The sequence below is a fragment of the Scardinius erythrophthalmus genome (assembly GCF_964197995.2).
Source record: "Scardinius erythrophthalmus genome assembly, chromosome: 5".
Classification (NCBI taxonomy): Eukaryota; Metazoa; Chordata; class Actinopteri; order Cypriniformes; family Leuciscidae; genus Scardinius; species Scardinius erythrophthalmus.
The window spans coordinates 46,694,838-46,715,847 of NC_138225.1; the positions used below are offsets into that span (position 1 = coordinate 46,694,838).

General features: G+C 37.3%; 1 protein-coding gene across 1 annotated transcript in view; it reads left to right on the forward strand.

Moving 5' to 3' along the window:
- Window positions 1-20,342, forward strand: part of rasa4 (RAS p21 protein activator 4) — a 58,078-nt gene extending 37,736 nt beyond the window's left edge. The window contains exons 15-21 of the mRNA XM_081366906.1: window positions 101-245; window positions 512-684; window positions 4,016-4,153; window positions 4,341-4,476; window positions 14,931-15,051; window positions 15,282-15,340; window positions 18,197-20,342. Coding sequence (XP_081223032.1) covers window positions 101-245; window positions 512-684; window positions 4,016-4,153; window positions 4,341-4,476; window positions 14,931-15,051; window positions 15,282-15,340; window positions 18,197-18,324 — 900 coding nt within the window. The 3' untranslated portion in view covers window positions 18,325-20,342. The remainder of the gene's footprint in view (window positions 1-100; window positions 246-511; window positions 685-4,015; window positions 4,154-4,340; window positions 4,477-14,930; window positions 15,052-15,281; window positions 15,341-18,196) is intronic.
- The last annotated feature ends 668 nt before the right edge of the window (window positions 20,343-21,010 follow it).

Sequence of the window (21,010 nt, forward strand, 5' to 3'; positions counted from 1 at the left end):
CAGTATAGTCGTGGATTATGACCTGCATACATTCATAGACCTAATTATGGTTAACATAATCCCTCTTTCGTCATTGTGACTACCTCGTGTGTTTCCTCAGGCTGTGCAGACCATTGGGAATATGGACACTCTTGCATGTTGCTCTAAAGAGCCATGGATGGTCTGTTTGCAGCCCGCCATACAGCAAGGCATCACCCAGCTCAAAGACTTCATCACAAAACTGGTCAACTGCCACGAGTCAGAGGGTGAGCTGCTCTAAATTAGTCATTAGATGAAAAATTGAGTGGATCCCCATGCATGGCTGGACACTCATTCATACCTGTCATATCTGATCAATCTTTTGATAATTCATCCATTTTTTTAATCCTTTTTAATTTTCTTGTTGAAGCAGCAGGTTTAATCGTGTAATTCACACAAAAATGAACAGACCCTTAAGAGATGGAGCAGACAGTCAAGACCCTAATTTTATTCACTTGTCTTGCTCTCTCTCTTTGCTTTATATTTAAAACAGATCTTGCGCTTCAGACACGAATGAGCCTACAGTGTGGCACTATGGAGAAAGAAGGCTTTCTCTTACTCCACAGGACTAAGGACAAGTGTATGCCCATGACATCACCCTTTAAGAAGTACTATGTCACGCTCAGTAAAGACACTCTGTCCTACTCGCGGACGCAACACTCTAAGGTAGGTAGTACTGATGGCTTGACTTTAAAAAGGGATAGTTCACCCGAAAATTAAAATTCTGTCATTAATTACTCACCCAAACCCGTAAGACATTTGTTCATCTTCAGAACATAAATGAAGGTCTTTTTGATTAAATCCGAGAGCTTTCTGTCCCTCCATTGACAACTATGCAACTACCACTTTGATGCTTCAAAAAGTTCATAAAGAGATCGTAAAACTTATCGATACGAATTGAGCGGTTTAATCCAAATTTTCTGAAGACTCAATCGCTTTATATGATTCATCAACTCACACCCCAGCTAACAGTCTTTTGTTATAAGAACGTTCTCCAAATATTCAGTGTTGGTTCCCAGAACCAACACTAAATATTTGGAGCAGGCTTGTGCACAATTCAGAATTGAACTGAGAATGACTCCTTAATTCCAATTCAATTCTTGAATTTGAATTGATGTCAAAAACAGGATCTAGAATTACAATTCGAATTTGAATTAAAGGAAGCAGATTTGCAATTCAATAAAAATTCAAAGAAATCCATATACATATTTTAAGTGTTTAACAATGAAGCTTTACAGTATATGTCAGATATGATTGCATTATAAATGAAGAGTTCAGATGCAAAAGCCTAAGTGCCATCTGAAATTTTCTTCTAGAATGATCATTTTTATCAAGCTTGTATATTTAAGTTCAGTAATTTCACTTAATAGGTAATTTTCATTGCCATTTAAGTGAAATTACTGAACTTAAATATACAAGCTTGATAAAATGTATAATTTTAGAAGAAAATTTCAGATGGCACTTAGAGGCTTTTGCATCTGAACTCTTCAAAAAAAATTAGTTTGAACTACAGGGTGGGCCATTTATATGGATACACCGTAATAACATGGGAATGGTTGGTGATATTAAAGTCCTGTTTGTCCGACTTCTAAATGGCCACCATGGTCACCCATCTTGAGGAGTTTGCCCCCTCACATATACTAATGTGCCACAAACAGGACTTTAATATCACCAACCATTCCCATGTTATTACGGTGTATCCATATAAATGGCCCACCCTGTACTTGTACAGATTACATTAAAATGATATGTTTTCCCCCAGCAATGAATGTTAAAAGCTCTAGTCACAGAGCAAATAATTAAGTTTGATTTATTGTAATTGTATTTAGTTGTATTACTGAGGTAAAATGTTTAATTCAATTAGCTACTAATCAACTTAAAAACGAAATTGCTTTGCATTGATAAAATTATCAAAATAAAGTAATCCAAACCACATTTATAATGGGTAACAGTAAGCAATAACATTTCCAAAGTAACCTTCCTAACACTGAATGCATGCAAGACTCAACACATTCTTTCTGTTGTGTGACTGTGTGGAATTTCTTTGAATTGCCATAAATTTAATTCCACTTCCTGTCATTCCAATTCAAATTCAATTCAACGTCCTGTGGGGCGGAGTAAATTCAATTCAAATTCCAATTCATGAATTGAATGGAGGCCAATTCTGAAATTCTGAATTTTGCCCAAGCCTGATTTGGAGAATGTTCTTATAACAAAAGTCTGTTAGCTGGGACATCCATTGTGGTAAACAGAAGCTCAAGCATGTTTGTTTGACGTTTGAGAACCAATGAGGTTCATTTTTGTGTGTTTGTCCAGCACGTTTAAGCTTTCGCAAGAACCAATGAGGTTCATTCTCACGTGTTACGTTCTCGTGCGTCAAGCAGGTTTGGCTGAGCTTCTGTTTGTGTTCGCTGATCAATGTTTATATGTGAATTATAGAGCCCCTACAACAAGGAAGCTGTATACCCTAAAATGGAGATTCTTTGTAACTTGGTGTGAGCAGCGCCACCTGAACCCAGTCAACTGTCCTGTTGGTTCAGTGCTGGAGTTCCTTCAAGAACGCTTTTCAACGTTTCACCTCTAAGAGTTAGGGCCCACTCAACTAGGAGTGTTGCATCCTCCAAAGCTTCCTTGCAAGATGTTTGTGCTGTCCTCCACACACACAGTCTTCAGGTTTTATAGTCTAGACAGGAATTTAACCCCAGGGCCTCAAGTCCTTCAGGGTTGATTCGGCCTCAGGTCGGTCTGTGCAGATACATAGCCTTGTGGGTCAGATGCTGTCCCATGTGATCACATCCACTGTTGAGGCAAAGTCACATGAGGTTTTTGTTGCGCTTTGAGGGATTTGCGTTTCCATCGCATGTCTTCTTACCGGATAAAAAAATTGTCCATCTTGGTTGAGTGCATATGTTTTTTAATGCTCATCTTTATAATTAAAGGTCCCGTTGCATGCGATTCCATGTTTCAAACTTTAGTTAGTGTGTAATGTTGCTGTTAGAGCATAAATAATATCTGTAAAATTATAAAGCTCAAAGTTCAATGCCAAGCGAGATATTTTATTTAACAGAAGTTGACTACAAAAAACGGCTCGATTGGACTACACCCCTCTACATCCTGCATTAGTGACATCACCAGAACCGTTTCTTGACTAACCTCCGCCCACAGGAATGCTCCCTCAACTCTACTGGCTACTTGCGCACTTCTTATAACTTGGCCTACTGTGTTTACTCAGCTCTTACGGTGATTTTCTGAAGTAAAACTGACGCTTCATCTTTTGTGTGATGTACAATAAACTTTATTAAACTCATCAGTATATGTTTGATCATCATTCAGACAGCAGACTTGTAGGCTATTAATAAATAATGGATACATAGCCTACAAGCAGATGACAAATACGTTATAATAACCGTAATTAAACTACTAAACCATACCTGTTTTATCTCTATACAGCAATCTGACTCTGTAGGCATTATTGTCCGACTCGAAATGAACACCGTTACTGAGAGTTTCTGATATTATCATCATTCCGTGAGATGAATTTTTCCTGACAGACTGAGCACGAGCTCATGAAGCTCCGCCCCCTGTGTCGTCCAGCAGCACCTCATTTGCATTTAAAGGGGACACACTGAAACGGCTCGTTTTTCTGAGCCCCAACAAATGTCAATTTAAACATGCTGTAAAAAATGATCTGTTGGGTATTTTGAGCTCAAACTTCACATACACACTCTGGGGACATCAGAGACTTATTTTACATCTTGTGAAAAGGGGCATAGAACGGGACCTTTAATGCGCATCTTAGCGTTTCATTCCAGCATTATTTATGCGATATCCCAAAATGCAAAAATAGGTGGACGGAAACATAGCTTATGTCAGTGAAGAGCATGATTTAGATTAAATATATGCTTATTTTGTAAAAGTGCCAAAAAAAGTCTATAGAAACACCCATATATACAGTATATAAGATATGTTAAGCAGGCTCTGGTTTCTGAATCTGTAGAAGAGCTCGTCTATTTCGCTGCCAAAGATCCGGGCGGTAGAGAAGGTGGAGGAGAAGTGTTTCGGTAATGCCAACGTCATGCAGATTATCTCAAGCGAAGACTCGGGCCAGCAGGAAACCCTGTACCTCGACTGCAAAGTTAGTATTGCACTGGATTCACAAATGAAATGTGAACGTGGCTGTTCATAGACACTGACTCATATATGTGTTTGTTGTTGGTGAAATTGTAAGAATGGGCCCTGAAAAACCTCAAATGGGTTATTTGATGTCTCATTGTTTCATTGTTTTATACTCTTTGACTCTTTGTCTCTCTGTGTGACTGTAGAGTGTAAATGAGTTGAATCACTGGCTGTCAGCTTTGAGGAAAGCCTGCAGCCACAACACAAACACTATGAGCTGCTATCATCCTGGCATCTATAAAGCAGACAGATGGAGCTGCTGCCATCAGAAGGAGAAATCAGGTACTGCAAATATTAGATGATGTTCAAGCAAGCCAGGCTTGTGATCTGTTTGGGGTTGGTAAGATGTTTTTGAAAGAAGTCTCTTATGCTCACTAAACCTGCATTTATTTGATCAGAAAAACAGTAGGAAAACAGTAATATTGTGAAATAAGATTTTTCTATTTGAATATACTTTGAAATTCTGTTTGTTCCTGTGATGGCAAAGCTGAATTTTCAGCATCATTACTCCAGTCTTCAGAGTCATGTGATCCTCCAGAAATCATTCTAATATGCTGATTTGCTGCTCAAGAAAACATTTCCTATTTTTAATTTCAATGTTGAAAATGGTTGTGCTGCTTAATATTTTTGTAAAAACCATGACATTCAAGATTCTCTGAGGTTTAAAAGTTTAAAAGAACAGGATTTATTTGAAATAGAAATCTTAAAGGGATACTCCACTTCTTTTGGAAATAGGCTCATTTTACAACTCCCCCAGAGTTAAATAGTTGAGTTTCGAATCCATTCAGCCGGACTCCAGGTCTGGCGGTACCACTTTTAGCATAGCTTAGCATAGATCATTGAATCGGACAATACCATTACCATTTCCGTCACTAAGACCGACAGAAAATGAAAAGTTGCGATTTTCTAGGCTGATATGGCTAGGAACTATACTCTCATTCCTGCGTAATAATCAAGAAACTTTGCTGCCGTACCATGAGTCCAGCAGGCGTAATGATATGACGCAGCGCCTGAAAATAGTCGACCCTATAGTCTACCGAGCTGGGGACTATTTTCAGGCGCTGCATTACGTTTCTTGATTATTACGCAGGAATGAGAGTATAGTTCTTCCTAGCCATATCAGCCTAGAAAATCGCAACTTTTCATTTTCCGTCGGTCTTAGTACACGATGTAACTACAGAAGAGTCAAGTTTCAAATAGGAAAAATATAGCTGCGAGCAGCGATTACGGGCCCAAGCCGGTGGCACCGCAACCCCGGTGCCTTTATTTACCTAAAGGCACCGGGGTGGCGGTACCGCCGGCTTGGGCCCTCCATCGCTGCTCGCAGCTATATTTATATATATATATATATATATATATATATATATATATACATACATACATACATACATACACACACATACATATATATGTGTGTATATATATATATATATATATATATATATATTATTGTTCAAAAGTTTGGGGTCAGTAAGATTTTTAATGTTTTTAGGAGAAGTCTCTTCTGCTCACCAAGGCTGCATTTATTGATTAAAAATACAAACAAAAACAGTAATATTGTGAAATATTATTCCAATTTAAAACAGCTGTTTTCAATTTTTAAATATTTTACATAGTAATTCATTTCTGTGATCAAAGTTGAGTTTTCAGCATCATTACTCCAGTCTTCAGTGTCACATGATCCTTCAGAAATCATACTAATATGATGATTGATGCTCAATAAATATTCATTATTATTTTCAATGTTGAAAACAGTTGTGTACAGATTTTTTTTTTCAAAATGCTTTGATGAATGTAAAGTTCAAAAGAACAGCATATATTTCAAATATATATATTTTTAACATTATAAATGTCTTTACTGTAACTGTTGATCAGTTTAACTCATCCTTCATAAATAAAAGTACTGATTTATTTTATTTATTTCCCCCAAAAATAAAATTTTAATTATTACTAACCCAAAACTTTTGAGCGGTAGTGTTTAACGTTACAAAAGCTTTAGATTTCAGATAAATGCTGTTCTTTTGAACTTTCTATTCATCAAAGACTGTACACAACTGTTTTCGACATTTAAAATAATAATGAATGTTTCTTGAGTATCAATCATCATATTAGAATAATTTCTGAAGGATCATGTGACAGTGACGACTGGAGTAATGATGCTGAAAACTCAGCTTTGATCACAGGAATAAATAACAGCTGCTTTCTATTTTAATATATTTTAAACTGTTTTAAATTGGAATAATATTTTACAATATTACTGTTTTTGTTTGTATTTTTAATCAAATAAATGCAGCCTTGGTGAGCAGAAGAAACTTCTCTGTTATGTGCGCGCCACAGACTGCACGCACGTCCGCTTAGAGTTCCGCCTTTTGCCTTCCGTCAATATTACGTTATTAGAAAAATATTTTTTTAGAGAATCGATTTTTTGACATTTGTGAATCGATTCAGAATCGTCCACGTCCGCATCGCGATGCATCTAAGAATAAATTTTTTCTCTCACCCCTAGATTTCATACAACAGGTTAATAAACAGTTACAATTAAGTCACTTACATTTTAGATGCAATGTTGACTGTTTTTGTTCTGTTTCAGCAGCGAAAATAGTTAAACAAAGATCACGGCAGAACCATCACGCATCACGTGTTTTCTCATAACTGAACGATTCAGCATTTTTAACGAATCGGTTGACTCAAAGATTGAATGATCAATCCATAAACATCTGTCTTAATCATGATCGACTCATTCGAACGAATCGTTTGAACGAATGAAGCAATGACTCGCTTATTAAGATGGATGCCTGGCGACACCTAATGGCGGTTTAGTGTTGTTTAAAAGCATCATTCTTTCCCACATGTGTGTGATTTGTGTGTGCAACATTATCATTATTTTTCTTTCACTATTATATTAGCGATTTAAAAGCACCCACTCGTGTCACACGTCGATTAACCGGTGGGAAAATATCCTCAGACACATACCTAATAAATGTATATTTAAATACAATATTGGCCTACCTGGTAAAAAGTTTTATATACTATTTTGATGTCCTTTTGGACACAAGAGGGCAGTATAGCCCTATGTTTGCTTTTTTGTTGAACCACATAGCACTAAATAGCCTGTTTTAACTTTTTCATTCTTCTTGAATTGCAAAAACAGAATAAAATGGGTTTAGTTGTGATATTTGTATTCTTTTATATAGAAATAATTGGTATATAATTACATTTTTAGAAGATTTTTAGTGTTTCCTTTTTGGACATTACTTTAATCCCTCGCCATAGCAAAACCGTTTGAGATATTTATTATCCATTCACAATTTAGCATATTTAATGTAGTTTCATCATGTTGAAAAAGTTTGGTACAAATGAAATAAATAGTTTAAGAGGAGTGGCTAAAAATTCAGAGGCTGATTTTGCAAAAAAATTCACATTCAGACCAAAATATCTGACTTCCTGATGGCCAGAGCTATTGAATGTAAATTAGAAAGTTGTCCGGCTTGATGAAAACAATATACAAACTGTTTTTTCTTTACTGTAGTTAAAACTAACCCCCCCACTTTTGTCAAAAGCATGTTGAAAGTGACACACTTCCTGCTGCCAGTTGGTGGCGCTATAACTTTGACTCACAATAGCTACATCCATCTGATCGGCCTCTTACCACGAACACACTGCTGAAGTTTCATCAAGATCAGTTAATGTATGCAGAAGTTATTCCACTTCCGTGTTTCTCTTTTCTCGCCATAAATTCGATTCCTCGCCACAGCCAAACCGTTCGAGATATCAAAAATCCGTCCGCAATTTAGCATCCTCAAAGTCTTGACTACATGCACACCGAGTTTGAAGGGGACACGGTGAATTTTCTAGGAGGAGTATTTCACATTCCACAACAAGGGTTTTCCAAACAACCCATAATAGCCGACTTCCTGTTGGGCTGGCGTAAAACTTGACCGGGGTAAAGTTGTTCGGCCCGATGAGATCTATATGTGTACCGAGTTTCATATTAATTCATGCGAGCGTGTTTGATATATGGATCAAGTTTTAGAACCCCATTCAAGGGGGCGCTGTTGAGCCCCCCAGCCACGCCCGGGTACCAGCTTCAGCCCGGCCCTGATGGCCGTGGGTTCTGACCTGTGTGCAAAGTTTCAAGAGTTTTTGAGCACGTTAAGGACCCCAAAAGCCCCTGAAACCTTGATTAACAATATAAAAGCAATAGTCAAATCCCCCCCTCCCCTCACACACACAGAGACACAGAGAGAGGGAGAGAAAATTCTTCAGAAAATCCACATTCAAACCAAAATATCTCTCTTCCTGTTGGTCGGAGATGGTTCATGTAAATTAGAAAGTTGTCCGTCTTGATGAGAACAATACACATACCAAGTTTTGTTGCTGTTGATAAAACTAACCCCCCCACTTTTGACTAAAGGTGGCGCTACTGAGCCATTTCACCACGCCCGTTTCTGAAACTTTGCACATGTCTACGGGCTAATAAATGTGATGTCTCTGTTGAGTTTCATGCAATTTCAAGTATGTTAAGAGTCTCAAAAGCATCAAAAAATAATATTAAAGTTTGATGCGTTGCCACGGCAACAGTATCTAAGATATCAATAATCCTTTCACAGGTTTACATCTGCCGTGTGTCTACATTGTACACATAAAGTTTGAAGCAAATCGGGTAAAAATAAGACACTGATTTCAAAGCATTTTGAAAGTGATGTACTTCCTGCTGCCTGTTGGTGGTGCTATAACTTTGACTCACAATAGTCACATCCATGTGATCGGCCTCTTACAACGAACACACTGCTGAAGTTTCATCAAGATCAGTTAATGTATGCAGAAGTTATAACACACTTCCTGTTTCATTTTTTCGCCATAAATTTGTTTCCTCGCCACGGCCAAACCGTTCGAGATATCAAAAATCCGTCCGCAATTTAGCATCCTCAATGTCTTGACTTCATGCACACCGAGTTTGGAGGCGAATCGATGAATTCCCTAGGAGGAGTACATTCAATTCCACAGCATGCGTTTCCAAACAACGCTAAATAGCCAACTTCCTGTTTGGCTGGCGTAAAACTTAGAGCACGAAAGTTGTTCGGCCCTATGAGGTCTATATGTGTACCGAGTTTCATATTATTACATGCAAGCGTGTCTGATTTATGGACAAGTGTTCGGATCCCGTTCCAGGGGGCGCTGTCGAGGCCCCCTGCCACGCCCGGGTACCAGCTTCAGCCCGGCCCTGATGGCCGCGGGTTCTGACCTGTGTGCAAAATTTCAAGAGTTTTCGAGCATGTTAAGGGCCCCAAAAGTGCCCGAAAGGTTGACAAAATAATAATAATAATAATAAATATAGCTGCGAGCAGCGATGGCGGGCCCAAGCCGGTGGCACCGCCATCCTGGTGTCTTTAGTTACACTAAAGCCACCGGGGTGGCGGTGTCACCGGCTTGGGCCCTCCATCGCTGCTCGCAGCTATATTTATATATATATATATATATATATAACAAAAAAATATATAATATATACATTATATATATGTAACAAAAAATAAATATATATATATATATATATATATATATATATATATATATATATATATATATATATATATATATATATATATATATATATATATATATATATATATATATATGGCGAGGCGAGGAACGGGCAGAGAAGAGCGAACGTTTTTGGACATTCATCATATTGCATTGGTTTTCATTTCTTGTCCTCAAACCGAGCACTAATCTGTTTATTTTTAAGTCACACATTCTCCATTGATTAAAAAAGACAATCAAATGTATTTTTTAATGGTAGTATTATTTTATACAGAAATAAATTATTTATAATTCAGATGAGAATAAAGTTAGTGTTAATTAAAATTGTAAGGAAAACAAATATATTGATCTAAAATATACTATAATTTGCTGCAAATAGGTTGACTATTTATATTTATTATTATATTTTATTACGGCTGTAATGAACCGGCTGCAATGCTGCAATGCACAGTGTGTGTGTGTGTGTGTGTGTGTGTGTGTGTGTGTGTGTGTGTGTGTGTGTGTGTGTGTGTGTGTGTGTGTGTGTGTGTGTGTGTGAGGCGTGGGCGCGATCGAACAGTGGAAACATAAAAACATAGGCTACTCCGTCGGTTTGTTCATACAGGACATCATTTAAACTGCACTGTGTTTACTTATATTTATGTACACTCGCAATAAAACACAACATTGTGCTTTTGTAAAAAAACATTCAAGCAATCCCACCCCCGAAATGGCGCTATTTTTTAAATGAAACTAAAATGCTCACGGCTGCATGGGCAATAACACGTCTACAGCGAGGAATGAGCAAAACAGAGTGAATGTTTTTTAGTTAATTCCTACTGGACGTCCGTATTTCACTTTCGCTCATCATATACTCACCCTCATGTTGTTTTAATCCTTTTTGAATTTCTTTCTTCTGCTGAACAGAAAGGAAGATATTTAGGAGAATGTCAGTAACCAGACAGTTTCTGATCCCATTGACTTCCATAGTAGGAAAAAAATGTATACTATGGAAGTCAATGAGACCAGAAACTGTCTGGTTACTGACATTCTTCTAAATATCTTCATTTCTGTTCAGCAGAAGAAAGAAATTAATAAAGGATTGAAACAACATGAGGGTGAGTATATGATGACAGAATTTTCTATTTAAAGTGGAGTATCCCTTTAAGTTAGCGATTTAAAAGCCCCCGCCGCGGTGTCACACATCGATTAACCAGTGGGAAAAAAATTCTCAGTCACATCGCTATTATATTAATATATAAATACAATATGCAATGGGCCTACCTGATTTTGAACACAAGAGGGCAGTATAGCCCTATGTATGACTTTTTTTTTTACTAAATAGCGCATTCTGGCTGATTTTAAAATTGTACATATTTCTTGAATTGAAAAAAACTGAATAAACCCAAAACTAGTTCTGTTTCGGTTTAGTTCTGATATTTGTATAATTTTATATAAAAATAAATGGTGTATAATTACATTTTAAGAAGATATGAGATGTTTTCTGATTCCTTGTTTGACATTATTTTAATCCCTCGCCATGTCAAAACCGTTTGAAATATTTAATATCCGTTCACAATTTAGCATCTTTAATGTATTTTCATCGTGTTAAAAAAGTTTGGTGTGAATAAAAAAAAAACACTTAGCAGGAGTGGGTAAAAAGCAGAGGCTGAATTTGCAAATAAATCCACATTCAAACCAAAATATCTGACTTCCTATTGGTCGAAGCTAATAATGGTATATTAGAAAGTTGTCCGGCTCGATGAGACCAATGTACGTACTGATTTTTGTAACTGTGGGTAAAACTAACCCCCCCACTTTTGTCAAAAGCATTTTGAAAGTGACACACTTCCTGCTGCCAGTTGGTGGCGCTATAACTTTGACTCACAATAGTTACATCCATCTGATCGGCCTCTTACCACGAACACACTGGTGAAGTTTCATCAAGATCAGTTAATGTATGCAGAAGTTATACCACTTCGTGATTCTCTTTTCTCGCCATAAATTCGTTTCCTCGCCACGGCCAAACCGTTCGAGATATCAAAAATCCGTCCGCAATTTAGAATCCTCAATGTCTTGACTTCATGCACACCGAGTTTTGTGGGGATTGGATGAATTCTCTAGGAGGAGTACTTCGCATTCCACAGCAAGCGTTTTCCAAACAACCCATAATAGCCGACTTCCTGTTGGGCTGGCGTAAAACTTGACCGGGGGAAAGTTGTTCGGCCCGATGAGATCTATATGTGTACCGAGTTTCATATTAATTAATGCAAGCGTGTTTGATCTATGGACCAAGTTTTGGGACCCCGTTCAAGGGGGCGCTGTTGAGCCCCCCTGCCACGCCCGGGTACCAGCTTCAGCCCGTCCCTGATGGCAGGGGGTTCTGACTTGTGTGCAAAGTTTCAAGAGTTTTTGAGCACGTTAAGGACCCCAAAAGCCCCTGAAACCTTGATTAACTATATAAAAGCAATAGTCAAATCCCCCCCTCCCCTCACACACACAGAGACACAGAGAGAGGGAGAGAAAATTCTTCAGAAAATCCACATTCAAACCAAAATATCTCTCTTCCTGTTGGTCAGAGATGGTTCATGTAAATTAGAAAGTTGTCCGTCCTGATGAGAACAATACACATACCAAGTTTTGTTGCTGTTGATAAAACTAACCCCCCCACTTATGACTAAAGGTGGCGCTACTGAGCCCCTCACCACGCCCGTTTCTGAAACTTTGCACATGTCTACGGGCTAATAAATGTAATGTGTCTGTCGAGTTTCATCCAATTTCAAGTATGTTAAGAGTCTCAAAAGCATCAAAAAAGAATATTAAAGTTTGAAGCGTTGCCATGGCAACAGTATTAAAGATATCAAAAATCCTTTCACAGGTCTACATCTGCCGTGTGTTTACATTATACACATAAAGTTTGAAGCAAATCGGGTAAAAATAAGAGGGTGATTTCAAAGCATTTTGAAAGGGACACACTTCCTGCTGCCAGTTGGTGGCGCTATAACTTTGACTCACAATAGTCACATCCATGTGATCGGCCTCTTACAACGAACACACTGCTGAAGTTTAATCAAGATCAGTTAATGTATGCAGAAGTTATAACACACTTCCTGTTTCCATTATTCGCCATAAATTCGTGTCCTCGCCACGGCCAAACCGTTCGAGATATCAAAAATCCGTCCGCAATTTAGCATCCTCAATGTCTTGACTTCATGCACACCGAGTTTGGAGGCGAATCGATGAATTCCCTTGGAGGAGTACATTAAATTCCACAGCATGCGTTTCCAAACAACGCTAAATAGCCGACTTCCTGTTTGGCTGGCGTAAAACTTAGAGCACGAAAGTTGTTCGGCCCGATGAGATCTATATGTGTACCGAGTTTCATATTATTACATGCAAGCGTGTTTGATTTATGGACACGTGTTCGGATCCCGTTCCAGGGGGAGCTGTCGAGCCCCCCTGCCACGCCCGAGTACCAGCTTCAGCCCGGCCCTGATGGCCGCGGGTTCTGACCTGCGTGCAAAGTTTCATGAGTTTTTGAGCACGTTAAAGGCCCCAAAAGCCCCCGAACCCTTGAAGAACAATAATAATAATAATAATAATAATCCTAACGAAAACAATAGGGCCTTCGCCCTTTGGGCTTGGGCCCTAATAATAATCCTACCGAAAACAATAGGGCCTTCGCCCTTTCAGGGCTTGGGCCCTAAATATCGAAACTCTTTGGTCATTTTTTTGAGAGAGATGCTAATGGTCTTGTCCGATTCAATGATCTATGCTAAGCTATGCTAAAAGTGGTACCGCCAGACCCTGGAATCGGCTGAGTGGATTCGAAAACGGTAAAACTCAACTGTTTAACTCTGGGGGAGTTGTAAAATGAGCCTATTTCCAAAAAAAGTGGAGTATCCCTTTAAGAATATAAATGACTTAAGAGTTATTTCGACTTATTGTCAGGTTTATGTTGTTTTATTCCTGAAGTTGTTTCTGAATTCTAAGGTGTGCACAGACCGATCTGTGTATGACATTAAAGTACCGCGAGAACAATTAGAAAACAGGCGGCTCTGTATGCTTTCAAATCGCTCTTGCGGTACTTTGAGGTCATACAAAGATCAGTCCGTGCAGCGCTGCTTCAAGTTGAACACACCTCTTGTTTCTTGGGTTTAAATTTCGGTCTCATTAGTTCCCTTGCTTTCTGATTGTCTTGTTAGTTTCCATGGCTACTGATTATGCTTGCCACCTGTTTCTTGTTTAGTTTCTTGTATATGTAGGGTGCTTCTCAAACAGAAGGCTGCATCTCAGGGGCTCTTTACACAAAACCGTTTTCAACTAAAAATGTAAACTTTTATGTGTTTTGGCCGTTCATTTACACGACAACAGCATTTAGTTTGAAAATGTTTTTTTTTAAAAACGGTCTCCGTGAAAACAATAAAGAACACGAGTCATGCACGTGTGTATTACATGTTCAGTCTATAGTGTTTCATCGCCATCTAATGGCCCACAATCCTTTGCACACATTCCAATTCACAAAAAGAAGAACTGTCGGAAAAACAAGTCAGCACTGAGCTTGTCTGAGTTCATTAAGAAATGTAAGACAAAAATAATGTTTGCGGAGATGATGGCATACATGTTATCTTTTGCTTTGGTGTAAATTAATCACCTAACACTAAACTGCCAATAATGTAAGCTACTGGGAGAACACAGGCGTTAATATAAAGATTTTTAATACAAAGTATTTTTTTTTCAAAATTAAGTTTAAATAGTATTTTCATGCCATGACCAAGGGGGGTGGGAACATGTGTGACGTCGCCATGCGCACTTACTAGAATAGACTGTCTCATTCTAGTGTTCATTGCTGAGGAGGATTCTAAGAAGCCTCAAAAGGACTGGTCCTTAAAATGGTCCCAGCCTTCTGTTTGAGAAGGACCCATAGTGCTGTGTTGGGCTCCTTGGTTTGTCGGTTATTGTTCTTGTGTTAATGCAAGCTGTTATGCTGTCTTTTGTTTCTCCTGGTGATTCTTGTGAGCTATTCAGTTAAACTGCTGTTTTAAGGATCCCTTTCGCTGCTCTCTTTATTAATTTCCACTGCTACGTGACAATTATAGACTTATTTTAAATGTCTTTACAGTCACTTTTGATCAATGTAATGCATCCTTGCAAAATAAAAGTATTAAAAAAAATTCAGTCTTACTAAACTGCACTGATAAACTCTTTGTTCACAGACCAAGGCTGTGATAAAACCAGACATGGAGTAACTCTGCAGGAGTGGTATGACCCACTGGACCCAGACCTGGAGGCTCAGCTCATCTACCAACATCTCAGTAGTGTCCAGCATGCCATGCGGTAATGTGGCATTAACATAACGGGCCTGTGCATTTAATTATGACAGCTGAAATGATTGATTCAAGCACATAATTCTATACAATAATAATTCAAATATAATTAAATTATACAAAGCAATTCAACATGCATGCCAGCTTGGTAATAACTTCTAAATTTGTGTAAAATCCATGCAAATTACCTATAGGTCCAGTATAGGCCATCAATAAGTGATGTTTTGTACTTTTTTGCAGAGATAAGTATTTTAAGTTGAGAGAGCAGCAGGGAGTTCAGGAGGCAGATTCAGTAAGAGGTAAGTTATCAAGCCTGCCGGACACCTCGGTGGCATGTCCCTTCCTGCTTTTCTTTCAGCAGTGTTATCATTAAGTATAAATATTAGATGAAAAACTTAAAGTGCCCCTATTATGCTATTTTAAAGTTTCCTAATTTTGTTTTGGAGTTCTCCTACAATGGGTTTACATGCATACACATTGCAGCATCACCTCTTTTCTCACAGTGTCTAAAAAAGCTAGATAAAGGATTCCTAAACCCATCCCTCCCGAGAGACTACTCTGCTCTGATTGGTCAGATTGCCCAGCCTGTTGTGATTGGTCTACCGCTTACAGCACGTGTTGGAAATAAAACAGCAATTACCATATCTGAATTTCAGCTCCGGAGGCTTCCTCTGCACTTGAATACACAGTGATATAAACAGTAATGATGGCTTCGGTTTTACCGTATCAATTTGAGCCTAAGTCCTCATCCTTTGGAAGTGAATGCTAAGTGAATTTCCTTTCACAGCACAGAAAACAATGTTTTCTCAAACCAAACTTTTCAGCTTCAGCTACAACTACAGTGTTTGAGGGTCAAAGTAGACGTTGTTCACTGGCAGCCAGTGAAGACCATAGACTGACATTTGTTACAAACCTTTGTAGGTTCGAGCAGGAAGTAAGACTGTAATTGCTGACGACTCGTTTCAGGCAGTTCAGAATCGGTTCTTTCTTTTGGGAGACAACAACTTTATTTGTTGTGCACTTTGATCCTTGAAACCTTTAACATTCACAAACGGCTATATAACACTACATAAAAGGTAATATCTCGAAAACGTATAATAGGGACACTTTAAGTTGGAGTACTCCTATGTAGTGCCATGTACACCTGAATCAACTGTACATGTGTTGGAAATTGCAATATAAATTAAAAATGTATAAATCCCCCACTACAAAAATACTTTAATGAGCAACATTTCAGTCAAGTGCAAGCACATTTAAAAATATGGAGTACAATTATCTGTTAGTAATAATAATCTCACAAATAAATCTTCTGCTTTCCTGGATTGAACCTCTTCAAACTCTTTTACCTATGGGACTTAATGATACATTTTTGCTTAATATTATGTTATAAAAATGTGCCTTTTTTAGGTTTATTTGTGTCTCGATGTTAATTGTTTTTGTGAAATGTGAATTATTATGTGGCAAGTATAATTCCTAACAAATTGCGTTGCTAAAATTATTCAAACTGAAATAAAATAAAGCTAAATAGAAATGTTAAAAATGGTAAAAATGAAGTATGACAAAAGCACATAACGAAAGTATTGAAGTCTCCCTTTGGTGAAAATCAAGCTTTTAATGTTGTTTATATGCCTATGTGGTGTTTTTAATATGCTTTAAGACAAACCATGTCAAAATGCACAAGTTTACGCCATTGCTGAGTATTTTCTCTGTAAAACTGCAGTGAACCAAAGACAGTCTCAGAACCGCGGTTTGAAATCGCTGGTGTTTCTGACGTCACAGATTACCTTGTAACCAATCACGTCTATCACGATCTCTGAGCTGGTGTGAGTGAGTGGAGGCGGGGCTTATCTGCATATTCATAGATCCGTCTATACTAAATGAGGCAAGGGTGTAGAGTTAAATTCAAGCTATTTTAAGGCACAAAGAAATATTTTTCAAGAAAAAAAAAAAAGTTTAAATATTTTGGTGATCAAAAATGAGTTTTAAAGGAACACTCCGACTTTTTGGGACTTTAGCTTATTCACAGTATCCCCCAGAGTTAGATAAGTCCATACATACCTTTTTCATTTCTGTGCGTTCTGTAAGTGTTATTTGACGCACCCACCGCTAGCCTAGCTTAGCACAAAGACTGGATTTAAATGGATAAGGTAGCATACTAATCCCAATAAGTGACAAAATAATGCAAACATTTTCCTATTTACATGTTGTGATCTGTATAGTCACAGCGTGTACAAATAACAAGGCTATATGAGACAGAGACCATTTTTAATCGTATAAATACTGGGAACTATATTCTCACTAGGCGTAGGAGCACAGCTACTTGGGCGGAGTGGCTACTTGGGCGGAGTGATTAGCGCAGCACACGAGACGCCCTGTTGATGGTTCCGTAAACAAAACAAACGTGACTAACTAGCTAGTAGCGAACGTGACTCGTGATCATGGCTGACTTTGAGGAATTGTCAGAGGAATTTTACTGGGTATCAAACCAAGATCCAGAACCATATAGTTTTGAGCCAGAATACACAGACGAGGAGTTACAAACTTTGGAAGCTGTAAGACAAGATACAGCGAACACCCATGATTGTAAACTATAAATTTACTATCTAGTAATTGCTGACTCTATTACTCCAACTCTGAGCGAACTCTCTGCTCCTCACCACAGGGCGTCTCGTGTGCTGCGCTAATCACTCCGCCCAAGTAGCTGTGCTCCTACGCCTAGTGAGAATATAGTTCCCAGTATTTATACGATTAAAAATGGTCTCTGTCTCATATAGCCTTGTTATTTGTAAACGCTGTGACTATACAGATCACAACATGTAAATAGGAAAATGTTTGCATTATTTTGTCCCTTATTGGGATTAGTATGCTACCTTATCCATTTACATCCAGTCTTTGTGCTAAGCTAGGCTAGCGGTGGGTGCGTCAAATAACACTTACAGAACGCACAGAAATGAAAAAGGTATGTATGGACTTATCTAACTCTGGGGGATACTGTGAATAAGCTAAAGTCCCAAAAAGTCTGAGTGTTCCTTTAAAGGATACAATTATTGACTACAGGGGGACTTTGAGGAAAATACTGTAACAATATATAAACAACAGCAATTTCCATTTAATGAACCATTTGTTCTCCTGATATCAATACATTGATCTTACAGACCAGAAGAAAGCAGATGGACTATCAAATCTCTTCAGTATTCTCCAAGACCTACATGATGCACATGCCGCGGTGGAGGAAGAGGAAAGACTGAAGAATAAAAACTTTTTCTTGGAATTACAAACGTAAACAAAAGGACTTTTTGATTTGCATTTCATAATTCCTCACAGTGTCATTCAGTCACTGAGCGCATTAACGCAGGATTCAGAATTTGACACAGACAAGAAGTCTAAAAAAAGTTGGATTAGTTCACGTGTTCTTGAACTTTTGAACCGATTTTTGGTGCATAGATGGATATTTAGAGGGCTGTGATCACAATCCCTTTATTAAGGATAGTCGTGGTGTGTGTTTGGTATTAAGGTAAGCTGAATTTCTGCATAGTTTTAACTCACTGCAATGATTCCAGTAGGTTGGTAACTCAAAACCAGTGTCTTGTTGGCATTTCTGCAGGTTTTACATGCATTCAGGCATGCTATATTTGTTTTAACTTTGATTTTCCTTTGTAATGGTATTAATCACCATTCTTCTTCAATTTCATTTTCTGCATGTCAGCTCTTCCTTTGTAAAATTTTTACATTAAATCAATTTGATTAAAATGTTTATAGATTTTAAAGATGATTGTTTTTAATATTTTTTTTTTAATCTATAGAGGAGAAATAGTTTATTCTTGGATCTAAATGCCATACAACACTGCCATTCCTGCTGTCTCAATGCCTTGTTCGTATCATGTGTCATGTTTTGCATGTATTGATGTTCTGTCTTTTTATGATATGTACCCTAAACAAGTATGCATTGTGCATTTCACAAAAACAATGTAACACAAAAACGTGGAAAATGTTCATAGTGTTTTTTATTATGAAAAAAAAAAATCATCTTCTTAAAATATGGCGATAGTAATTCTCCACTAGGTGGCAATACAGTGTTACTTATTCGAAAGCTGAATTCAGCCCATGCTCACAGTATAGCAGTGCTTGTACATACAAGACTGTTGGAACTAGTTTTAGAAGATTATCATGAACTTCTCTATTGGATGGTGTTTAAAATTCTTCTCCAGTCGTATTTAATTATGTGCACTACACAAATCTCTAGCAAACACAATGCATAATGTAAGGTCAGACTTTAATTGTTATTTAATTGTTTGATTTAACGATCAACGATGTAGAGAGTAAATTCACAATTCTGTGTCTTCATATTGCTTGAAACCTGTATGATTTTCTCTCTTGCAACAAAAGCTGATATTGTTCATGCTGCCCACTTGCATTAAGTCACATGATAACTGTGTTAATGAATTTAAGTCTTGCACATTCTGCAAAATATCTCTTTTGCGTTCCATGGAAGAAAGTGTTTATGGAGCTTTGGATACTCCGTGTTTAGGAAATACAACTGGAATTGTTTTTATATGGTATATGAAAAATGATAATCACTGAACATGATCAAGTCAGGTGACAAGTATTTGGGCAATGTACCGTAAATTATGAATTGTGTATATTATTTACTTAAACATTTGGATTACATTATTATTATTTGTATTTATTAATTCAATTGTGCATTCATGTATTATTCATTTCTCATTCTTGTTATTAGTTTGAGAATTTTGCATTTACAGCGTATAATGAGTTAAAGTGGTGCCTTATGTTTAAGAAAGAATGTGCTTCCCGTTTCCCTTCAGCAGTCGTTTGAAACATGACCAGCGCTCTGTTATTTTCTCTTTCTTTCTCCACCTCTCTCAGTCTGTTTTCCTCTCCCTGTGTTTTCTTTTGATGGAAACACATTATTGCGTTTCACTCCCTTCTGTACTATTAAAGACAGGCACTATTATTACGCATGCTAAAGAGGAGGGACTGGTTGGAGGAATTTATAGCTGAGCTCTGTGTTCTGTTGTGTATCAGAGATTTTGAAATGGGAATAGCATGCAAGAATATTTGATTATGAGGAATTTAATAACTAACCAGCTGATGATTTTTTTTGCTCCTGAAATGGAGTGGGTTATACAGTAATATTGCTGGATCTTCATCTTGTTCTACTTTTCTGACCTTTTCCTCACCTATTTTAAAGCCATTTAAGCATTTTCCTGGTGATCAAGAACATGTTTGTGGAAGTGTGTTCATGCAGCAATCAATAAAAATGGCATGAATATTAAAATAAAATATCTCTCGCCTTCTTTCTCTCTGTTTTCTGTTCTTTGACAAATTGCTTTTGTTCCTCTTTTGTAAGTTGCTTTGAATAAAAGTGTGTTAAATGCATGTAAATATATCCTCTTTTAACATTGAGGAATATCTGTGGGACTCTTGAAAACCTTAACGTCTTTCAAATGTAAAGAAAAAAAAAAGGTTTTTATAGTTTTAATGTTAATAGTTTTTATGTACCACACAAGTACTTTAACTGTAGCTATTTAAATGTAGGCTATTTAGACTTTTTTATTTTTCATTTCAGGGTTGCAAATTTTTATTATTTTTTTTACAAAATAAATAAAAATATATATATTTTTATATGATGTCTTTCTTGCTGAGATTTCTTTTTTAGATTTGTATTTTTTTTTTACTGATTGAGGTGATGTTTTTTTCTTTCTCCCTTTTCTTTTTATGTTATTGTATTTCAATGCAGTGCAGTTTCTTTTCTTGAAATAAAATAATAATAATCATAATATTACACATGTAATAGGCCTATTTAATATAATCTTAAAAAAAAAAAAAACTCAATATATTGTGCCTGTGTTGTGGGCAGTTTTGGTCTTTATTCATTCATTTAATTCATGACCGGAAATGCATAAATTCCACAGCAGCTGGACATGTTTTTTTTTTTTTTTTTTTTTTAG